Below are 23,920 nucleotides of genomic sequence, written 5' to 3' on the forward strand. Positions count from 1 at the left end.
AAATGTTATCTTCTCTTTTGAAATAAAAAAAAAAAAAAAAATAAGGAAAAAAAAACTGATTAAATTTTAATAATTTGCGTTGTGAGTTGATTTCATGATAAAATATTGAATTTTGTTTGTTTTTGTTTTGAGGTGAGTTCTGGTTCTGAATTGAATTATAAAATCAAACAAACAAAAATTGTATTTGTACAGTTTGACACAAAAAAAAGCTTTAGCCAGGGTGTCACAAAACAATGACGACATAGACATTTTTGAGTAATTTATTAGAGTGTATATATGAGGGTCGATGCTCGCAAAAATATTGTATGCGACTGTGTGGTTTGGTGTGTATGTAGTAAGAGGGTTGCCACTTTTGAGTGATTTTTTTATAAATTTTCACTCGTTTTTTTTTTAACTAGAACAATTGAAAAAGTTAATAGATCTGGGAACTAGAGTAATTAGTTCAGGTTAATTACTCATTATATCAAATTAGGTATTTTTTCAAAATAAGATGGAAAAGAATGAGTTACCAAACAGAACTTATTTATTTAAACGGGGAAAAAAACAAACAAACAAACACACCTTTTGTCCAAGTGTCAAATGGAAACTAAACTGACATAGCAAAAAAAACATGGCCGCTCAAATGTCAACTTTACTAGCAAATAACGTACCAAACGAAGTATAACTTCGAAGATTAGATCAAAATTGAATTCAATGTTCTTTTATAACAGAAAGTGTTTAATGTTATGTATGAGTATAAAATAAGGACTGAACTTTAATATTATTATCTTACTTAGGGCCAGTTCTAAGTGCACAGTTGAACCGGAAATAGAAGTTAAATCCGTAAAATAGTAAACTCAATGGCAGTTTTACCGTTCAGGATTAACTAAACTTTTAACTGTCAAAAACTGTTTTCTAATCGATTTGTGAAATTATGTGAAGATCACAATATTCTCAATCGCGAAGAAATGCCGAATCGAGTAATGTTTCCGTTTCTTCTTCTCTCTAGTATAGCGATTGTGATCGTGATGGATTTATCGCTATCCATCGACAATCGAAACTTGTCATGCGACCAGATCGCAAACGTTGTTATTCTCAAAACCGGTTCTATTCCAAATAAAATCTTACTTCTGAAAGAAAAAAAAAACTTTTACTAACTATAACTATATTGTAAAAAAAATTTAACGTCAAAATTCAAAAAATTAAAAAAAATATTGTTGTGATTTTTTTTTGAAAAATCAATTTTTGTGAAAACGAATCAATATATTTTTTGAAATTTTGTTTTTTATGTTTTTTAATTTTTTGAAAAAATTAATTTTTAAGATCGCCATTAAAAATTGGAATAACTGTCATATCGCCTACAAATTTTAAAATGTCCCTTTTTAATCGTCGACTTTAAATTGAATGTAGTTTGAATAAATTGGGCTTCAAAGTTTTATTTTGTTGAAATTTAAAAAAACAAAATTTATATTTTTATGAATTATAAATAAAATTAAATGTATCAATTTATAAAGACCTTCAGTATTTAAAGCAACTTTGACCATAAAAGCTTGTACGTATGAGCCAGTCGTAAGTTTTATTTACTAGACTGTACATTTTAGACATATTTATATACAATTCTGGCTAAAAATACTAAAAACAACAAGAATTAGATATGGCTATTATATTAGGTACATTGCATTATTGCATTTAAACTCCTAGTATTTTACATTTTAATCATTTATGCGACTTTTATTTTTTTCACCGAGGTCTTGACTCCTAATCATAATGTCTACAAAATAGGATTTCGCGAAATTATGCTCAATGTGTGAATGCTACTTATTAATTTATCAAAAAAAAAATAATGTAGGTAACTTTAAATCAATTCAAATTCAATTAATCAATTTTAATCTGTTTTTAATACTTTTTTTTAAGTTTTTGAGTTTAACAAGTTTTTCGGAAACTCTTTTTGGATGAAATAAATTAATAATTATCATCTTTCTAACTAAACAAATGCATTCCCAAATGCGTACTCCTTATAATTGTCATATTAGAAAAAAAAACTTGAATTGAGTACAAAATTTTCCAGCTCCAAGATTTTGGTCCTTATGAGGTTTTCGAAATAATTTATACTCTATGTACTGAACCTCTTATAATAATATTTGGGTTTAAAGTATTATTTAATCACCTTTATATACCTACAATATTTTAAAACTGAAGAAATCTGGGTGATTCTTAAGAAAATCAAGAATTTTGTACACAATACCTACCTATACAGGAGCCAGATTTTGGTCCCAAAGAAAATTGCAGGCATAGAATGATTTGTAAGTAGGTATCTAATTGTAGTGGCTACCTACCTGAAATGTTATGGATACCCACTTTTTATTCTTAAGAAACGATACCCATTTATTTCCTTCAGATAGGTACTTTTATATAAGAAATATTGGCAGGGTTTCCATTTTATTCTGATTGCTGTTTAAAATTTGTGTACTTACTTTAACATAATAATTTATGAATTATTCGCTTTATGTCATGTTAAAAATATTTACATAATTTTAAATAAAACTAAATAAATAAAATAATTGATAAAGCTAAGCTTTCGGTGTTGTTTTATAGAACCCTCTTCTAAAATAAAGATTTGCTACTTTATTCTAAATTAATTACTATATTCGCTAGGCTGTCAAATTGTCTTTTTTAGGACGAATTGTTTTTTTTTTTTTTGAAGTAAAAACTTCTTTAGTATCGTAGTGATTTGAAATAAGATGAAACGAAAATGCGACACGACTTCAACTTGTTATAACTTTTTTGTTTTAATAGATAGATAAATGAAATTTGTACTGTAGAGAAGTAATTTAATAAATTATAATTGTACAAAATTTCAATTAATTTCATATTCAAAATTCGGAGATAACGGTAAAAAGATGTTCTTTTCCAACACACGTTATATCTTTTGATCTAGTGCACATACAAATTTGGTTTAACTTTAATACGCATGCTGATAACATAACCTTTTATTTGATATATCACACATAACAGTACATGCTCTACAAGTTACACAATCTTAAATTGAAAAAATTTAAAAATACCTCAAAACACCTGTCGAGATCTGTTGGCGATGACCAGCTACCAGTGGAGGAAGTACCGTAATCTCAGTCTGGAAATTCGACATGGTTGACTTTAAAAAATTCTTACTTCTCTTGTAGACATCTTTGAAATAAGATTTATGCATCATTATACAAGGTGAAACAACAATCTTTCACATGGTATAAAATGTTTTAAATTTTGTCAAACAAAAAAAATTGATTTAATAGCATGAGAACATAAAAATAAATGTTTTTTTTGCTTTTTGGATGAAATTTCATCGAGTTTAATAAATTCTAGCTCTTTTTGTAGACTTGATCGATATATATATTTTGAGCTAAGACAATAAGCTTTCAGATAGTGTAAAAATTTGTATAGGTTGTTAGGGAAAAAATGGATTTAATAGTGTGAGAAGATAAAAATACGTGTTTTTTCGCTTTTTTTGATGGAAATTGATCGAGTTCAAAAAACTCTAGCTCTTTTTGTAGATGTCTCATAGACTTGATCGATATATACCTATATTTTGAGCTAAGACAATAAGCTTTCAGATGATATAAAATGTATCTAGGTTGTCATATAAAAAACATGGATTTGAAGGTGATAGAATAAAAATAGGTAGATTTTTTTTATTTTTTTTTTTTTTTGCAAGAAAAATGATTTTTTAAAGTTTCACTTCTACCACGTGTGAATTGCATACATGATTTTTTTTTTAATGTATAACATACTTTGTCGGAAAAATAAAAATCGTCATTACAGATTTACCATATTTCATGCTGGACTTTAAGTATTAGGTATTCAAATCCATTTCCAGCTGAACTTTTTTTTTTTTAAACATGTGTTTTGATTTTTTTATATGTAGGTACATCATATCTATTTTGATTTGAACTTTTGATATAGTATCAGTGTTAAGTGGCATCTCTTGGTTTCCATGCAACAATTTATTTATTATACGCATACAACGATGATACGACTTCAATAAGTGATAAGCTTATGTATAATAAAAAGACTCATCTATAACTATTGCAAATTATTGCAAAATCAGTCAAAAATCCCTATTTGGGGGAATTTCTCTTTAAAATTGGCACACAACGTTGAACTATGTTTAAAAGCAATAAGGTGATGATTTTAAATTCATCTGGGAATACACATTTCCTCTTAATTGGCACTAATATAATTAATTGACAGATCTAAAAAAAAAATTGATTTGTCAAAATGTGTGTTAAAAGATTCTCACAGTCATCCTTGGGGTGTTATCAGTTAATCAATTTTTGTCTTTTTATTGTATGTCTCTGTTTACTTTTTCAGTCTGGCTGCCTTTTGTTAAAATGTATCTGTATCTGTGTATTGTATACAATGCCAAGTGCCATTGTGTCAGAAATTAAATTCTCTCTTTTTCTGTAGGTACCTACCTATACCTATACGATGTTTCTCACTCTCTATTATATAAGTAAATATTAACAGTTTAACAAGGTCGTGCGTGAGGAAGTAAATAATAAAATGGCATAACTTTTGTCTGACCAAGATTTTGTATAAGAAAGCGCATGCCCTAGAATTTGAAATAATTTTGTAGCTCCATCTACTGAGTGATAGTTGATTTAAGGTGAAAACGAATTCAAAGTTAATGCAGTTACATATTGAAAAAAAACAACGGCTGAAAATTCAATGTCAAGAAAAATTCAATTTCATACACATGTCGCAACTTAATATTTTTCCATCTTAGATTTTAGTTGATTTCAATTTAGGATATGCAAAAAACAAGATGAAAAAGTTATTTAGATGATAAGCAGACTATTAGTGATGGGAACTATCAAATAAAAATTATCAAACAATCGATAGTTGTAAAATATTCATTCATTCTATAGTTTTTAATCATTCAATCATTCATACATTTAGTTACTATTTTCATTCGAATAGTTTGTTTATTCGATTATTTATTTGATAGTTTTTATTCGATAGTTTTTTCGATAGTTTTTATCCGACAGTTAATTCGATAGTTTATTCGATAATTTATTCGATAGTTTTATTCCATAGTTTTTATTCGAATGAATAAATGAATGAATGTACGAATGAACTATTCGATAGTTCAAATAATTCAGTTACTAACAATCGATATCGATAGTTCCCATCAATAATGACTATAATTTTAATTTATATTGTTATGATGGTGAAAAATGTTATGTTATAAAAATTAAGGAGGTTCAAATTTAACGTGTGTATATTTTTAAAATTACCTCCATTACTTACACAGGTACATATGTAGGTACTAGATTTGATGATCTTTTTTTCAGGTTTTAAGTTAATATGAGTACACTCCGGTTATTTTAATTGGATAGCTAGATGGGTTAAAAAAGTGTTTAGGTATATTTATTTAAACTTATTGTAGAAATGGTAAATTTGAAAGAAAATTTCACTTTCTTCTTTTACTTTTTTCTTCAAAGCATTAGCTTTTGAAATAGATTTGGATATTGGAAAATGAGGCACATAGTAGTACCTACCAGGCTTTCAGTAATTTTTTTTTTTAATCGGGATGTCTGACAAACACGACTGGTTTCCTTGTCTCTTTTTTCAATGATATCAGGGTTATCTACCAATAAAAATATTCTTCTGCTCGATGGCAATACTATTCCTTACAAAGTAAGTATTTAAGTGTTCGAATTTAATCTAAATGACAATCTAGCATGTTAGAACAATATGAATAGCTTAATCAAAATCAATAGGTAAATTATATTCAATAATCAATTATCTATCTATGGAAACTTCCTCTAAGTTATAGTTAATAATTACTATAATAACAAGTAACGAAAAAATTTTAAAATCTGTTTAAACTCCGTTTTTAAGTCATTTGGTTTTTTATTTTTGTTTTTTTTTATTTTCTAGAGTTCGGTAAGATATTTTTTCTTGTGAAAGTGAAGTTGAATGTGTTTGATTATTTATTTGAGAATATCAATTCTCAAAAACAAGAAAGGTTTAATCATCTGATTTTGCGCATTTTAAAATAAGCACATTAAACTAAAAAAACAAAAAAACTAAATCAGTAGCTAACAAAGGAAAATTTTAAACAAAAATCATAGTTTAAAAAGATTACAAGAAAATTTTGTTCATAGCTTATTTGTGTTTAAAAATTAATGTATTCAAAATAATAATAAAAAAAAAAAAAAAAAAAAACAATGAAACAAGGTTAATGGCTTGTTTCACAATATTTGATTCAATTTGAAGTGCGCTGCTTTGAATTTTTAAATAAAATCCCAATTTACTTTATCAAATAGATACCTATGTATGTGAGATAAGTGGATATCGCTCTTATTATCAATTATTGTGTCTAATTTTTTTTAAATAAATTCAAAAACATATCAATTATTACGGTAGTTATTGATATATACCCAATAAATGGATCCAGATCAAAAAAAAATTTCAAAATTGGTACACCGTGGTGTATACGTACTTTTTTACCACAGATGAAAAAGAAAAGTTTACACAAAATTCGAACTGGAGATAAGAGTCAGATTTGACATTACAACGATAGACAATGTAAAAAAAGTGTGTCCTTTCTGTCTGTCTTATGTATTAACGATACTTGCGTCATTAATAAAATGAAAAAAAAAAAAAAACCTTCCTTCTTTCAAAAATAGCTCCAATATTTTTTTTTTAATTTTTGTGTAATATTTGTCAATTAACTTCGAACTTTAGAAATTAAAAAATATTTTTTGACCCGTTGGTTGTTAACGGTACCTGTATAAAAACAGTATTCTTCATTTCTGACATACTCGCTTGTAAAAGATTCAACCGATTTCTAAATGCATTTAAGTAACCTGAAAATGCATTTTAGTAACCCAAAACAAAAAAAAAAAACAAAATTGTTTTTGGAAAATCTGTTTTTTTTTTTTTAATTGGTAGGTATATAAATTAATTTCCTTGAAACTTTGTTTTTGATATTATCGAATAATTATTTTATTTGAATGGCATACCTACTATTTATTTTTTTTAACTTATCATCAGATTTAAGGTTCCTTTAATCAATAATTCTATAGGATATTTTGATCATTTTGGTACACGGTGGCGTATACGTACTATTTTTTTTTTCTATTATTTTTATTTTTTATCGATTTCAAGTATGATGAATAATTGTCTTACTATTCAGCCAGTCTTACCTACTAAAGAACCATCAAGAATAAAAATGAACTTATTGATACTTGTTCGAATGTCGATTAAAGCGTCAAAATTAAGTGACAACTTAAATTTATACTTGTTGCCTTTGCACATGTGTTAAATTATATTAATATTTTAGCACCTTACACTTTATAATAAATTAATTTCATCTTACCCTTATATTGAATGTTTATTGTTTGACTTAAAAGACTTAACTTTTTCTCTATCGATTCATAGTGATACATACATAAGTAACCAAAATGCTTTCAATTCCATTAAAAATTTAAATTCGAACTTTTTGTTGTAAACCATATGTTACATAGTACCTAATCGTAACGACGTAATTATACCCCTAAGTTTGTATAAATGAATAACATTTGTTGATGATAGAGACACTAATTAAATTCAACTTGGTTCTCAAAAAAGATAATGTTGAATCGCAATAAATTCAGGTTCATTTGAACCAAAAATAAAACAGTGTTATTTAATATTTTATTATTTTATATTTTATTTACATAGCCCTGATTTTTCAATTGTCAGTTAGACTATCAGAAGAATAAATGTCAATACACAAAAAAAACTTTTATTCCTAGGAATAAGCCTTAATTGGGGTTTATCTGGCTATTTAAAAATTGGCTCTTAGAAAATAAAACTTTAAACTTAAGTTATTTTATTTCACGACAGACACTGGCCTCTTAAATACTCTATTGTTTCAGGATTATTAAAAATACCAGCGGTTCGCTCCTTTGGAACAATTAAATCCGCACGATCAAAAATATTTGCTGTAACACCTAACTTTTCAAAGAATTGAACTCGTTCCAGCGAGCTTATGTCATTTCCCCAGAGAAATACTTTTTGTCCTAGATCTGTAGCCAAATGAATGAGATCATTATCTTTGAGAACATCTTCCGAAAAAGGTGCGATTCCGATAAACTCAAAAGTTTGAGCATTATTCACAGCTGCTTCAAAACTATTGCAACGAGGATCCTTGTAGGCTGGCCATTTTTTCGTAGATCCTTGGGTCAAGAACATGGTTGGAAATATATTTTGCTTGAAACGGACCATGGTGCAAGTATCAGCGTCAACCGATGAAAAAATCAATATTCGACCACAACCACGCAGTGTTGTCCGAAGAATTATATCAACAAAGAGGTTCTTGTCAGTGAATTGTTCGGCTTCCAGCGTACCATCGAAATAAGCTTGAGGCCATTTAATTTCCATATTGATGCCCAATCCAAGAGGAAGCTCACGAAAGACGTCTTCTAATGTTGGAAATAAACGGTGATCTGGTCGTTTTTCTTCGTTATGTGATGGATGTTCTCGGATCTCATCACCGATCACATTGAATATCCGTAGATTCTTAAGTTGGCTGTATTGAATATCTTTGATGAAGACTTCGATCAGATCATCCTTTGACTTTGGATGTGTTTTATTTTGTGCAGTGAAAATCTTGAAATCATGATAAATCACCGGAACAAGGTCCTCAGTTAAGTGAACATCAAGCTCAACCATGTCGATGTTAACTTCGTAAGCCAGCTTATATAATGCTATTGTATTCTCGGTGATAGGAGCTCCATCAACTTTAAAGCTTTCTCCGTCACCCCTGTGGCCAACCAACAGCTTTTCCCATTTGGGCTTCCAGGTATAAGTATAGCTTGTGCGGAAGTTCATCCGAATACCCGGTAAAGGTCTCACAATCAAGTAAGAAATCTTAGCAATGCCTATGATCTCACCACATTCATGACTTGTAACATTTAATTCTAACTTTTCGTCATTCTCTTGGAAAGTCGAGAGCAAAATCGGGGCATGTCCCAATGGTTGACGGTCCTCAGAATGTAAAACTAGAGCATATTTTCCATTTTCTTGTCCCAATTGAATCGACAATTGAAATAGTACGATATCTCCTGCCTTGTAAAGTGTTCCCAAATCCGACTGTCTCTCAAAGACACTTCGGTTATACTTCATATTCACAACCTCGGCATTGTTTAAACTCTCATTATAGTTTGGCAAGTCTTGTTCATTTTCCAAATTAACCAACTTCAAATACATCCTTTCTGGAGTAAAACCACCGTCAAATTCAAAAACTTGATTGAGAAACTTCAACTGAACGATAGTTTCATTGGTCAACCAGCCTCGGGCGATTTTCTTTTGACCATCAATTTCACCAAATTGATCCATTCTCATGCAGTTTCCATTGCAAGTCCTCATATTTCTTGGCTCGACATAAGCTTCCCAACGTTTAATTTGAATGCGTCCCAATGAGTCGAGAGAGTAAACAAAATAACGGTATTGAACTTGTCCGGGACTGCTTAGATTGACAATTCCATTCCAAATAGTTGGAGTTACTTGTGTCAACTGGACACTACGCAATGGATCCCATGATCCCAATTCAAATGAATTTCCAGTAAGTCCCATAAACTCATTAGACTCAAGGGGCTTTGGCAATTGTACAGTAAAAGTTCTAGGCAATGGAATGCATTTCCCAGTTGGTGACGTAAAGACGACTGCATTGCACTTTAAAAGGAAGAGATACACATAAGAATATTTGTTAAAAACTTGCATTTTGTTAAACTTCTTTGATAGAGTTAAATAAAATTTGGCGAAAGGTTAAAACCATCCATCAATAGGAATTCTAATCAACTAAACTTGCATTTTCAAACTCTTTCAATAGAAGTCACGCAAGTAAATTTTTTAATTAGCTTATAATCTTACGTGGGTGTTTTTGCACTTCTTGAATTCATTAAAGTCAGGTACATGTTATGACAGATAAGGGCATTGAATAACAAAAGCAGTTTACATAATATAATTCAGTATCAAAGTCATCAATTTTTTGAATAACTTAATCAGTTGTAATTCAATGAGGGGAAAAAATAATTCAATTAATAATTGCGCAAGTTCCCTTTCCCATTTGAATGCTCAAAGGAAATGTGGTGCATTTCATTAAAACTGAATTTTCACAAAATTATTATCTTCAAACTTAAATTCAGGCTTAAATATTTGTCAAATTACTGCCCAGCATTTATGGTTGATAAGTTCGAGTTATTTGTCACTAAATTTTATATTTTTTGAGTACTTACATTAATATCAATTTGTTAAACCATCATAAAAACAACCTGTTAAGGCTTGGCCACACCGGAGGGTATGCGGTAGCGGTACGGGTAGAGGTAACGGTACTTGTATGAAAAAAATTTCAAACTGACATATCAACGTTCAGATGTTGAATTTTTTTCATACAAATATCGTTACCGCTACCCGTACCGCTACCGCATACCCTCCGGTGTGGCCAAGCCTTTATGCCGATTTTTCACGAGTCGATTTAAGCCACACGATATGTCGCACGGCTGAAGTCAACTAGGATTCTTCTATGGGGATTGTCACTTTAGTCACCTACGGCTAACGCTCACAAGAGTCGAAAAGCTTCGCCGCACGGAAAAAATCGACCGACGTGAAAAGTCAGCATTACACCTTTAACATATAGAAAACTCCTGAAAACTCTTCAATTTGAATTTATGCCGCAGCTTTGCTTAAATTAACTGCTTACATTAAGAAACTCTATCGATAAAAATCAAATGAAGTTCTTACATTACCTATATTAGTCTGTTTTCACTACAGCTCAAATCAGATCACAGTTATCTCATTTCGAATGTCAATTTGTCATATTGGAAATTAGTTGATCTGAAATTTGAACTGACCAAGTTTTCCATATTATCTCATTTGGGCTGTAGTGAAAACAGTCTTTTAGATTTCTCTAAACAAAGCATATGATTCTGTGACCACGTTGAACTTTGCAGGAAAACCAAACAAATTGTGTAATGTCCAATTCAACTTATTTTCATACTTATTGTATCGTACATGTCCAATCGTTCTCAAGCCGTTTCAGGCTTGATTTATTTTTTTGTTTCTACACAAAGGGTTCCATAGAGGTGCGTTCTTTTATTCGCCGATGTTAACTATTGTTAACAATAGTTAACTTTCATCGTTCCTAAATGAGGAAAATTTACGAAATGTAACATCGTGACTGCACAACATCGTTTCTAAATCCAATGTTGAAGTGTCAAATAGTTACATTTTGTAACTTTATCCAACTCAGCTTCTGGACTTGATTTTCAATGTTAATCTGTCAAACACAACTAAATTGGGAAGAGAGGGGATGATGTGAAAATAAAATTTTTTGTTTGTTTTCATATTTGAAATTATTTAATGCATATTTTTCTTTCAATTTGGTAGGAATTCAATTTGAAAGAATTATTTCAGTGCCAAATTAATTCTTTCTTGTTTATTTATTCATAAAATTGATTTCAAACAATTTTTTTCCTGACAGATCAACAAAATGTAACATTAGTCGTTCCTAAATAAAAGTTGAAATTTTCTAACAAAATCTAACGAAAACAACAACAACAACGTTTTTTTTGACACAACAACCAAAGTTAACTTTAATTAATAAATGAACGGGCCACAGGTATCATTTTTAGGGTCGTTGCTGTTTATAGTGTTTATCAATAACCTATCTATGGTGATTTCACTCTGTAAACAGTGTTGCCAGGACCGGCTATTTATAGCCAAACCGGCTCCTTCAAGTTTTCTCTGGCTCCTTCAAATTCTGATTTCCGATTTATCAAAATTTGGCTCCATAAGTTTTCAATTTGGCGATTTTTGGCTCCTTCAAAATTAAAAACTTTTATAATAAAAGTACTTGATTATTATGATCACGCCTTAAAAGTCTTCGAAGTAGAATCTGACAACTGACACGTCTTGCTGAAAAGCGCAATTGTGAATGTACCTACTTCCATTTTCATTCATATATGAGGCGTTCAGAATTATAATGGGTGAAGTCCACTTCTCTTTAGGTTGGATGTTTTAAGGTCTTAAAAATTAAGGGTTTCGTTTTATGTCAAATAAAATAAAAGAAAGAAATTTTGGAGATATCGATCTGTGAAACATTTATTTCAAAAGTTCCTTCAGTTTCTGAGAAAAAGCTTCTTTAAGTTCAGGAGAATGTACAAATTTCAAATGGACTTCACCCATTATTGTTCTGAACGCCTCATATTTTGTTTCCACTTTTCCACAATGTATATTGTTTGGTTATTTATTACTAAAATAAAAATTAAAGAATCTAACTTGAAGTCTGATAAATTTAATACCGAGTTTTTTTTATTTTTTATTTTTTTTTTTAATTTTTTGTTTATGTTATCATATATCTGAGAATTTGAAGTTGGAAAAAAATGATAAAAAAAAATTTTTTTAAATGGTACAAAATACATTTATATGAGTTTTTATGAACAATTTTTGAAATTAGCGATTTTTGGCTCCAAGATTTCTCCTTGCCTCTAAAATTCTCTGGCAACTCTGTCTGTAAATACCCACATACGAGTATATTCGGACGATGTATAATAACTCTACGCCAGTTTTGGAAAAAAGTTTGAATTAAGGTGTGTTTGAAAATTTTAATAAAGATTTGAGCGCCATAGCTGCATGATCACTTGGAAATAAACTACTCATCAACCCTTTTAAATCCAAAGTCTTAACTTTCAACAAACACCTAAAAATTTTTGTGCATGCTTTTACTAATAACTTCCTAATTACTTCAGATGAGATACAAATTATTTCCATTTTGAGAGTTCTGCTCATTACAACAAAGAATGTGAAGTGTTAAAAAAGAGAGTCAGCAGAGCTAATATTCCGACTTTAAAAAAAAATGGTCTGTAAACATTAGCTGTACAGACTATGACTATTGACTATGGTTTATTTGTTAAAATATTCTTGCATAGCCTCAGGCGGATAGTGGTAGAAATTATATTGAATGCTTACCAGTCGTTCTCAAACCATAAGTCTGTATAATTGCCTTTAAAATTTAAAACATTTGTTGGTAATCGTTAGAATAAAACGGTTTCAACAAATCAATGCAGTAGATAAATGTTCCCAAAGGAACGCAGTTTATGTAAAGGCTAGACTACATTAGCCCAAAAAGTGAAATAGTACAAAAGTGAAAATTTTCAAACTGATTTTGTTATGATACCCCGAAATCAAAAATTTACAAAAGTCTAAAGCAATTTATATAGGTACCTACTCTTTTTTACAAACAAAATGCGCTATCGAGAAAAAAATATTTTCACTTTTGTACTTTTGCAAAAAGTAGCCAATGTAGTTAAGGCTTAATGGTCCACTTAGCAATTTATTCACTCTCCATTATAATAAAACTTGCCATTAAAACATGAGAAATCGTTAAAATTGCATACATGTTTCAAAACTTCTTGTTTTAAATGGCTACTTTTAACTTAATGGAATGTGAATAAATTGGGCCTTGGTAAGACAAGTACAACGCTGTTTTGCGAAATGCCTAAAGCTTTTAGTTTTTTTGATACAATTGATTTCTTTACTTCAACCCAGTTCTAACTCCAAAAAGTTACTTTTAAGAAACCAAATTTAAGATTGCTAATCAAAATTTTTAGCTGTCAGTTGACAAGCCCAGAAACGTTAGCTACTAAAAAGATCAACTTTTAGGTCTGTTTGATTATGTGTCATCAAAAATCCTTCCAATGTAGACATTTTTATTGGATATCTGAGTGGAAATTAATTTAGTAAACAAAAATCTTCCTAACTTCTTTAAGGAAACGTTCGAATTGTTTTTTTTTTTTGTAGACCAGGGGTTTGTTTCACACCAAAATACAACAATCAGCTACATCAATGACTTTAAACATAGGTACGGGCTATTGGACTTCACGAATAACTTTTTAGAACATACATATAGTGCAAATGTTCTAAAAAGTGCTTTACCATTAAAAGCATTTCCCGAGTTTCAAGCGGACTCAACTACTACTTTTTGAGGTTGCTGATGTACCTAGTTGATGTAGTAAGCTTTGAAATAGGCCCCTAATGTTGAAGAGTAGTAATGTAATTATACTCTTACGTCTGTATAAATGAACAACATTTCTTGATAATTAAGAAACTAATTAAATTCAATTTGTTTTTCAAGAATATAATGTTGAATCGCAATAAATTCAGGTTCTTTTAAACGAGCAAATAAAACAGAGTTATTAATTTTTTTTTATATTATAATTTAATTATTTGAATTATTTTATTTATTTTGTTTTGTCTTTTTTTTCTTTTTTTTTTTGTAATAAATAAATGACTTACTGCAGGTAAAGTTGTCTTGGAATAAAAATTATTTGTATGTATATTTTCAATCCTTTACCATAACAGAACAGAAAAAAATTTCTTACTTATTTTCTAAAACAAAAATTTTTCTTACAAACTATGTTTTTAATATTATTTTATAGTTAAAATTTTAAATTTAATTATTATCTTAATGTTTATTTTTTTATTGCATGAGATATAAACGTGTACGCATTTTAGCAAACCGAATTACAATAAAAAGCCTTTTATATTGAAAATAACATAATTTTTTTTTTTTGGTAATCAGCACGGCAAATTATTATAGATAAAAAAAAAAACATATCACACTAAATTTATTTTGTTTTATATAAAAAAAAAAGTGTCAGCAATTTTCAAAGCTTATAAGCCAATAAAACAAGCTTATAGTTGTTATACATTTTTTGTGTTTTTGTTTTTGTTTTATAGAATAAGTGTGACGTTTTTTTTTTGTTTGTTTGTTTTGCTTTTTGTTTGTTTAATTATAATTAACTATTATTTAATTTGTCTTAGAAAATAAAACTTAAAAACTTAATTTTTTTCATTAATAAATTATTTGGAGAATAAACTGTTTCACAACGGACACTGGCCTCTAAAATATTCTATCGTCTCAGGATTATTGAACACGCCAGCGGTTCGCTCCTTTGGGACAATTAAATCCGCACGATCAAATATATTCGCTGTAACACCTGCAGCTTCGAAGAATTGAACTCGTTCCAGCGAGTTAATATCATATCCCCAGAGGAATACTTTCTGTCCAAGATCTGTAGCTAAACGAACCATTTGATGATCCTTGAGAACATCTTCTGAGTAAGGTGCGATTCCAGTGAGTTCAAAAAGTTGAGCATTATTTACAGCTGCTTCAAAACTATTGCAACGAGGATCTTCGTAAGCTGGCCATTTTTTGGTAGATCCTTGGGTCAAAAACATCGCAGGTAACATATTTTGCTTCAAACGCACCATGGCACAAATATCAGCGTCAAAAGATGAGAATATTAACATTCGGCCACAACCATGACGAAGTGTTGTGAGAAGAACCATATCAACGAAGAGGTTCTTGTCAGTAACTTGTTCGGCTTCCAAGACACCATCGAAACGAGCTTGGGGCCACTTAATTTCGATATTAATGGCTAATCCAAGGGGAAGTTCATGGAATAGGTCTTCTAATGTTGGGAACAAACGATGTTCTTTTCGCTCTTCTTCGTTATGCGATGGATATTCTCGGATTTCATCACCGAGCACACGGAATATCCGCAGATCCTTAAGTTGGCTGTAACGGATGTCTTTGATGTAGACCTGAATTAAGTCATCCTTGGACTTTGGACGTGTTCCATTGGGTGCAGTGAAAATCTTGTAATCATGATAGATCACCGGAACAAGATCCTCAGTTATATGAACATCGATCTCGATCATGTCAACGTTAACATCGTAAGCCAGCTTATATGATGCTATTGTATTCTCGGTAATAGGAGCCCCATCAACTGCAAAACTTATTCCATCACCCCTGTGGCCGACCAGCAGCTTGTCCCATTTGGGCTTCCAGGTGTAGGCGTAACTTGTGCGGAAGTTCATCCGAATACCCGGCAAGGGTCTCACAATCAAATAAGATATCTTAGCACTGGCAATGATCTCACCAGATTCATGACTTGTAACATTCAATTCCAACTTTCCGTCATTCTCTTGGAAAGTCGAGAGCAAAATCGGGGCATGTCCCAATGGTTGACGGTCCTCAGAGTGTAAAACTAGAGCATATTTTCCATTTTCTTGTCCCAAGGGAATCGACATTTGAAATAGTACGATATCGCCTGCCTTGTAAAGTGTTCCCAAATCCGACTGTCTCTCAAAGACACTTCGGTTATACTTCATATTCACAACCTCGGCATTGTTTAAACTCTCATTATAGTTTGGCAAGTCTTGTTCATTTTCCAAATTAACCAACTTCAAATACATCCTTTCTGGAGTAAAACCACCGTCAAATTCAAAAACTTGATTAAGAAACTTCAACTGAACGATAGTTTCATTGGTCAACCAGCCTCGGGCGATTTTCTTTTGACCATCAATCTCACCAAATTGATCCATTCTCATGCAGTTTCCATTGCAAGTCCTCATATTTCTTGGCTCGACATAAGCTTCCCAACGTTTAATTTGAATGCGTCCCAATGAGTCGAGAGAGTAGACAAAATAACGGTATTGAACTTGTCCAGGACTGCTAAGATTGACAGTTCCATTCCAAATAGTTGGAGTTACTTGTGTCAACTGGACACTGCGCAGTGGATCCCACGATCCCAATTCAAATGAATCTCCAGTAAGTCCCATAAACTCATTAGATTCAAGGGGCTTTGGCAATTGTATGGTAAAAGTTCTGGGCGATGGAATGCATTCCCCAGTTGGTGAGGTAACGACCGATGGCTCACCAGCTCGCTGAATGACATTGTTGACGACTGCATTACACTGTAAAATGAAGAGATACACATAAGTATATTTGTCAAAGGAGTGCATTTTTTATGTTATTTGATGAAGTGGAATAATGTGGGAATAGTTATTGAACAAGTTTAAACCACCCATTAATAGAAACTCTAATCAACTAAAACTATAAACCTGTGTGTCAGTTGCATTTTTTAAATATTGCAATAACATTGAATAGAAGTCACGTAAGTTATTTGTTTTTAATTAGCTTACAATCTTACATGGGTGTTTTTTACTTTTTTTGAATTCATTAAAGTCAGGCACATGTTATGACAGATAAGGGCTTTTAATAACAAGAGCAATTACGTACATCATTCAAGATCAAGTCATCAAACTTAAGAATAACCTAATCAGGTGTTATTCAATCAGAAGAAAAAATAATTCAATAAAAAGTTGAATCAGCAGAACATTATCAGGGCTAATGTTCTGACTTGAAAATATTGCCTTTCAACACGTTAACATTAGCTATACAGACTATGATCAATTTGTTAATTATTGTTGCATAACCTCAGGCGGATAATGTACTAATAATTAAATGTTCAACAGTCGCCCTCAAACCTTACGACCTTATTTTATTTTTGTTAAACGTTTAACGGTAATCTTTGAAATAAAACGGTTTCAACAAAAACATTTGTCAAAAAAAATCAATTCGAAAGACAATTATAACGTTGTTTGGCGAAATACCTTAAGCTGTCAAAGCAAAATTGACTGACTTTTTTCAACCCAGTACTAATATCAGAAAGCAAATCGTACATTTCCTCTTAATCAAATTGCAGTCGCAACAACAATTGTAGTTTTTACAATAAAGTAAACAAACAGAACAAAAACTTATTCTTTGATTTGAAGATTTCAAACGGCAAAACTATCTCTAAAGCAGAGTTCATATTTAAAGACGTGTTCATGTTCATCACCTAGTCCCATTTTGACAGATTTTATTTTGTCGCAACTGCTCCAAATAAGAATCTGGGATTTATGAGAATTTATTAATAGGTTAGCAAGTGTTTGACAGCCGTATATCAGAAATTGGAAAAAATAAAAATTTTTGCCTAGAAGATACCTGTCAGTCTCATCAAATCAATGTGAGTCAATTTATACTTTGATAGATTGTAAAAAATTTCTACAGAATTTGTTCTGTTCAGATTCCTGTAATTTGGGAAAAATTGATTTGAACTCAAATGTCATAGAGTAAGTCGATACAACACTTCGAGGAATTCTATACATTATTTTTATGACAAATTTTACATCGACGAAAGAGCTCATAGATGTCAGAGATTTTTTCGTTGTGGAATGAGTATAACAAATCGTCGAATAAAGTACAAAGTTCTGTTTGTTTTCTTTTTTTATTAACTATTTTTTGCTATCTATTACTATTTTAACAAGTCATGATTGAACGGAGAAAAGATAACAAAATATAATTTGTTTGTCTATTTATGAAATAATACAAAATCTATCATCAGAAACTGAACTTATTTTTATCAAAGTCTAAAGAGTTTATAATTGATTAGTTCTTAGAAATCAATTCAAAGAGATTTAAAAAAAAATAAAAACTCATATAAAAATACAGTATACGCCCTTTAAAGAAAATTCAAACAAAGACTAAACAATTAATAATCATTATTTTACACACAACTAACACCCACCTTAGCTTTGTCGTCAAGGGAAGAATTATGTTGTTTCTTCATGCAAAAATGTTTGTTTAACAATTCATTTTGATGAACTTTAGTGTACACTTGAAATAAATTATTAAAACGAAAACTTAAAGTTCGAGTTTTACTTAAAAGAGACAGTGTTCTTTTTTGTATATGTCCAACAATGAAGGACTACAAACAAAGAGTTATTGTCGTCTAGATTGGAATAATATTCAAAAAATACTAAAACCTAATGAAGATTAAACAACACTTGGAAAAGGCACTATATTTTTTGTCTACGTGCTTATAGCTAAATAAATTTTATTTAAATTTAATTTGCTTCTAAAGAAACAAAAAAAGATTTATTATTATATTCTTTGTGCTGTAAGCTGTAACGAATGACGTTAAATGCAACTGCGCTGTAAAAAGTACTCATTGCAGACATGGAGGTGCTCTAATCTACCCCTTTCTTTGTCTTTTGCTTGGGTATGATGTTAAGGGTTGTTATAGGGGTATTATGGATGATTTCATGTGCAAAAAGTATTAAATATAAATCTGCTAAAGCTTAAAAGTCACGTGTTCAAGTGTACCTCTTTACGTCATATCCTCTCTTTTTTTTATCTGTCAGATTTGTTAATATTTATTCAAACCACTTATAAATCTATTATTCATTATACCTATGTAAATGATATCGACATCAAACAAAACTACAATTTGGGACTGTTGGCTATTTAAACAAATAAAAAAAAAACTTGTTTGTTTACCCGTCACGAGTGGAAAATTAATTCAAATTATTGTTACATTTTAACATAATCCGCAAACAACCTTATCTGAATTTCTATTGAACAAAAGTCAATCAGAGCTATAGACAAATGGATTTTGAATATTGGAAACTTTTAAACGTGATAAAAGCGTGATAGGCAAAAGCATGCTATAAACTAGAAACGTTTGAATTAATTTGAAGGAAATTATTCAAAAAAAAAAAAAAAATAAACCAGAATTTTAATAAATATTCAAAGTTTTGACCTCTCTTACAAATTAAATAAAAAGTAATACAGTGTGTATGTGACGGAAGGCAAAGTTTTTATATGAAATTCGGTGAAATGACTGGCAAACAGTCAAAAAAAATTAGTATTGTTAGTTTAAATTAAATATTATTAACGATGTCAATATAGAATGAATAAATTAACTGTCAGTTTCACAGGGTGTATGAAAAAAGTTTGACAGTTCTTAGACATTGAATTTAAAAATCATTAAAACTACTTGTTAAATGCAAGAAAATACTAAATTTACATAAACAAATAAAATTGTTTATTTTCAAAGTTATTTTGAACTTTCACTAGCCCCTAAAATAGTTTTGTTTGTTTAAAATGGACAGTTGCCAAAAATTTGACTTGTGTGGTAATATATTTATCAAGAGTCGCAAAAGAACTTAAAAACATCTTGTTTGTTTGTTTGTTACTGGCAGCATTGCCAAGTAAAACGTGCCTCCAATCTCGCACACTTTTTACCACACCTTCTGTTCTGTTTGTTTTTAATAAGCAAAATTATAGGAAGTTATATTTTTGGATCTGTTTATTTTTGTATAGTTGTATACAAAATTATAGGAAGTTTAAATTTTCCTTCAAATTTAAAAATGAATGACAGGAGCTTCCTGGCGTCGTTCGTCACTGCGTGCGTTGTCGTCGGTCATCAGATGATTTCGTGTCGACGCATTTTGTAAAATAAACAAAAAACAATCTAATCTCTACCTGATGTCAACAATTTAATTATGTAACCGTCAAAACACTTGAGAGCATTTATATATCCATTTCTTTTGTTTTTTATATAAATTGCGACTAAAGTCCCACTTTGCTATTATCTACTTGTTTACATTTTAATGACTACGTCTTTTTTTCTGATGCAATTCGGAATATTTCTTTTTTTAGAAAATTTTTGATGTCAAGCAATTTATTTTTATAAATTTACTTATTTGACATGTGTGCGCCAATAAAAGTGCTGCTATAAATGATTTTTTTTTTGTGCTTTATATTATAATTGAACTTTGGCTGCATTTTTTGATTGCATTTTGTGTGGTCTTATCGTTGATTTAATTAAATGATACAACAAAAAATAATACTTGATGACTATTATTTGCAAATTATGATAAACATTGGGTTTTTTTTCGACTTGTCATGTTCCATTGACCCGAATGCGGGTGGATTATATTAAATTTTTCTAATCTTTAATAAAAGTTTTTAAAAATAGAATTTTGAAAATAAACAAAGGACGATTAGATATAAAATTTAATTTTACCATTAAAACGTGCCGTAAGATTTTTTCTTTGTTTCAAGAGTTTGGGATTGTGTGACAAAATATTTTTTCTTTTTTTTCAATTAATTACTTTGTTTGTTGAATTTTATGATAACAATAATAATTATTATAGCAGAAAAATATGTTTTTGTTCTTTAAGGCAAATATTTGCTTTGGAATAATAAAACCAAAAGATACCTATCTTCGAGTTGACATTTCTTTAGCTAATAAAAGCAAATATTAATAATGATTTAGGCAGTTTGTGCAATGAATCAGATTACAAAAATAGATAGAGTACATATAGCAACTATTACTAAAATACGCCAGAAACAAAAAGAATCATATTTGAACTTTCAAAAAAATATGAGTCAAATAGAACTAAATTTTATTCCTCAAAGTACCTTACCTTTTATATTTTTAATGCTCCATCTTTGTAAAACGTTTGTCAGTTACACGCGTTTTTATAGAATGGACACACTTTAAGTTGAAGAAGTTGGTGATCTAGTACAATCAACTTTTTACTCCGTTCTGATGCTGAGTAGATGGAAATTAAATTGATTTCCTTAAAGGTGTATTGTATTGAAGCTTAGCAAATAGCCGTGTTCCATTTTTATCAATTAAATGCACAATAGAGCATTATTTGATTTGTACTAGATTACGGTTTTCTTAAACTGTCATTTTCTACTTACTCCAATAATACTCCTATAAAAACTAAACGAAAACCTACTTAAAATCAAAACTTGCATTCACGTGCCAGACCTACATGCATTTTTTAATTTTCGTAATTTCATTTTAAAATAAAAATAGTTTAATCGTCTTGATCAGCAATAATAAATAAATCAAGTCTCATGGTTATGGCACATATAATAAAAGTATATGCTCCTATAATAAAACAATAAGAGTAAAAAAAGGTTAACGATCTCATTTCAAAATTGATAGGCTAATTAGCAAAAATTTTCCATTATTTGTGCGCACAGTCGTAGTGATATTTATATTTTCAACTTCAACAACGCGATCAACGATCAAAACGCTTATCTCTTTTTGTATTTCATGCGAACGAGAATAATATAGTGTCGCTCATCGTTGGCGCACATGTTAAGCACATGCTGGAAATCTCAAAACGTGATAAGCAAAGAATTATATGGGCTGTGGTTTGCTGCTGTTGTTGTTGTTGATGACAGCTGCGTAAACACGTTTGTTGTTACCATTGTCACGTTCTGCATGGTGATAATATAATGGATTTGGAAATTTTGTATAGTATATCAACAAGAAAACGGTAAACAACAACTATTTTTGTATAGGTACATATTATTTTTCTTATGCGGTAGGCCCTCTTAAATTGATTCTGATTGGTTAATAAAAATACTTGTTTCACTTGCTTCATTGGCAATACACATAAATCTTTTGGTGGGTGTGTTGCGTGTGTTTATACCTTTAGTTTTATGACAGATAATTCAGTTTATTAATTGAATTTGTTGTTTTGACATTTTTTGAGAGATTTTATGTCTGTGAAAAAATCACGTGATATTCAGGCGAGACACATTTGACAATACAATTATACTGATAACAGCTGTGTATATGTCAAGGGTGTTTTGTTATTGTTGTTGGTTTGAATTTGAATAAAATGGATGATGCAATATTTCACAACAGATGAATTTTTTAAGATTATTATAAAAATAGTATAGATGAAAATAAAAGATAATAATCAGTCAGGAAATACCTAACCCAGGTTGTATTTATTTTTGTTTTGTTTAAACAATTGTTTTAATTGATCCTTGCGATTTATTTACATTTAAACTTATCGTCTACACACGAGTTATATGCAAAGTTATTTATAGGAAATAGGAAATATAATTTTAGAATACCTAATCATTTTATAGCAAAAATATTTGTTGACTTTGGAAAATACAACATGCGTCATGAAAACAGACCGGATATTCAATTCAAATAGCCTCTAGTACTGAGCAAATTCCAAACTCATAAAATGAATTTGCTTTTTTTTAAAATGTATTTGACGTTTAATAGATACCGAAGTGTTAAGTTTGCTTTCTGTAAGTTGAATGTGTGTCATAATGTAATGTATCAAGAAAAGGTCTGTTTGATGAGTGATGACTTATAAAAATGATACTGAAAGACGTATAGTGTAAGCAAACATTTTGAATGTTAAATAATTCTAACTGATCTAATGTCAAATTCACCAAATGTCAAAGCAGGAGTTTTAACGGTACATATTTACAAATTTTCAAACCAAGTACACACACTTAACAAGTAAATAATTCTAGTGACGCGTTCAACATGCGAGTTACTTGAAGTGCTTACGTACACACTTGAGAATATTTTTTTTAATTTTCATATTAGTTACTGTAAATAGAATATTAAACATTTTCAAATAATGATAACAGAGGATTTGATCTAAAGTGGTAATCGTACCATAGAAAATATTTTGACAGTTTAATTTTTTCATTGCGCAAAATTTCATTTGACACTTCGAGCGAGGAGACCTCAGCTGTCATTTTGGGTTTCTTAAACTAGTAAGTTTTACAAACGTAGTTAAGTCTTGGTTCAATATTTTAAAGCCTTAACTGCATTGGCTCAAAAAGTGAAAAAGTACAAAAGTGAAAATTTTCAAACGCATTTTGATATAGGTTTTCGGTCTGGAAAATTAAAACAAATGATGCAAAAACCTTATTTTTTGGTTTAAAATACAATTTTATACTCTTTTTTACAAAAAAAATGCGCTAACCAAAAAAAAAAAAATATTTTCACTTTTGTACTCTTTCAAAAAGTGGTGTATGTAGTTAAGCCCTAAATCTCGAATTTCGGTAAATTAGCTGAGGTTCAACTTTTATTCAAAAAAAAAAAAACAGAAACAGGTGGCTTTTTTGGATCTGAAATCTAAAACTCTTGGCTCTGAAATCTAAAACTGATATTGTATAAAAAGTAAAAAAACATGCCGCTATCAAACCTGCTATCTAAAGCCATCTACCTATTGTTTTTTTTTATATCACGATATCTCGACTTGACAATCAACAAAGCCCTATTATTTACCTCAAACGCTTAAAAACACACCATGTACACCATCTTGATTGAATACAACAAATGTTTAACTAATTATGCCCAAATATAAACATTATACACCACCTAGTAACCAAAGGTTAAAATTGACATCAAAAATACTTAAAATTTCATCAGAAATTCTA

The 23,920-nt window shown here is 30.0% G+C and overlaps 2 protein-coding genes across 4 annotated transcripts in view; both read right to left on the reverse strand.

Moving 5' to 3' along the window:
• Nucleotides 1–7,782: 7,782 nt before the first annotated feature.
• LOC129918520 (glycerophosphocholine phosphodiesterase GPCPD1-like) lies at nt 7,783–9,762 on the reverse strand. The gene has a single exon (XM_055999112.1). It carries the CDS (start codon nt 9,745–9,747, stop codon nt 7,861–7,863), a length of 1,887 nt encoding a protein of 628 aa, XP_055855087.1. The 5' UTR covers nt 9,748–9,762; the 3' UTR covers nt 7,783–7,860.
• Nucleotides 9,763–14,511: 4,749 nt separating this feature from the next.
• LOC129917724 (glycerophosphocholine phosphodiesterase GPCPD1-like) overlaps nt 14,512–23,920 on the reverse strand; it is a 38,181-nt gene continuing 28,772 nt past the window's right edge. For 2 of the 3 annotated variants that reach the window (XM_055997802.1, XM_055997801.1), the window contains one exon: nt 14,513–16,785. In XM_055997802.1, the coding sequence (XP_055853777.1) occupies nt 14,908–16,785 (1,878 nt within the window). In that variant the 3' untranslated portion in view covers nt 14,513–14,907. Of the gene's footprint in view, nt 16,786–18,440; nt 18,647–23,920 lie in introns of those variants that run through there. The other variant, XM_055997803.1, reaches the window with a different exon arrangement.

The sequence above is a fragment of the Episyrphus balteatus genome, chromosome 4 (assembly GCF_945859705.1).
Source record: "Episyrphus balteatus chromosome 4, idEpiBalt1.1, whole genome shotgun sequence".
Taxonomy (NCBI): domain Eukaryota; kingdom Metazoa; phylum Arthropoda; class Insecta; order Diptera; family Syrphidae; genus Episyrphus; species Episyrphus balteatus.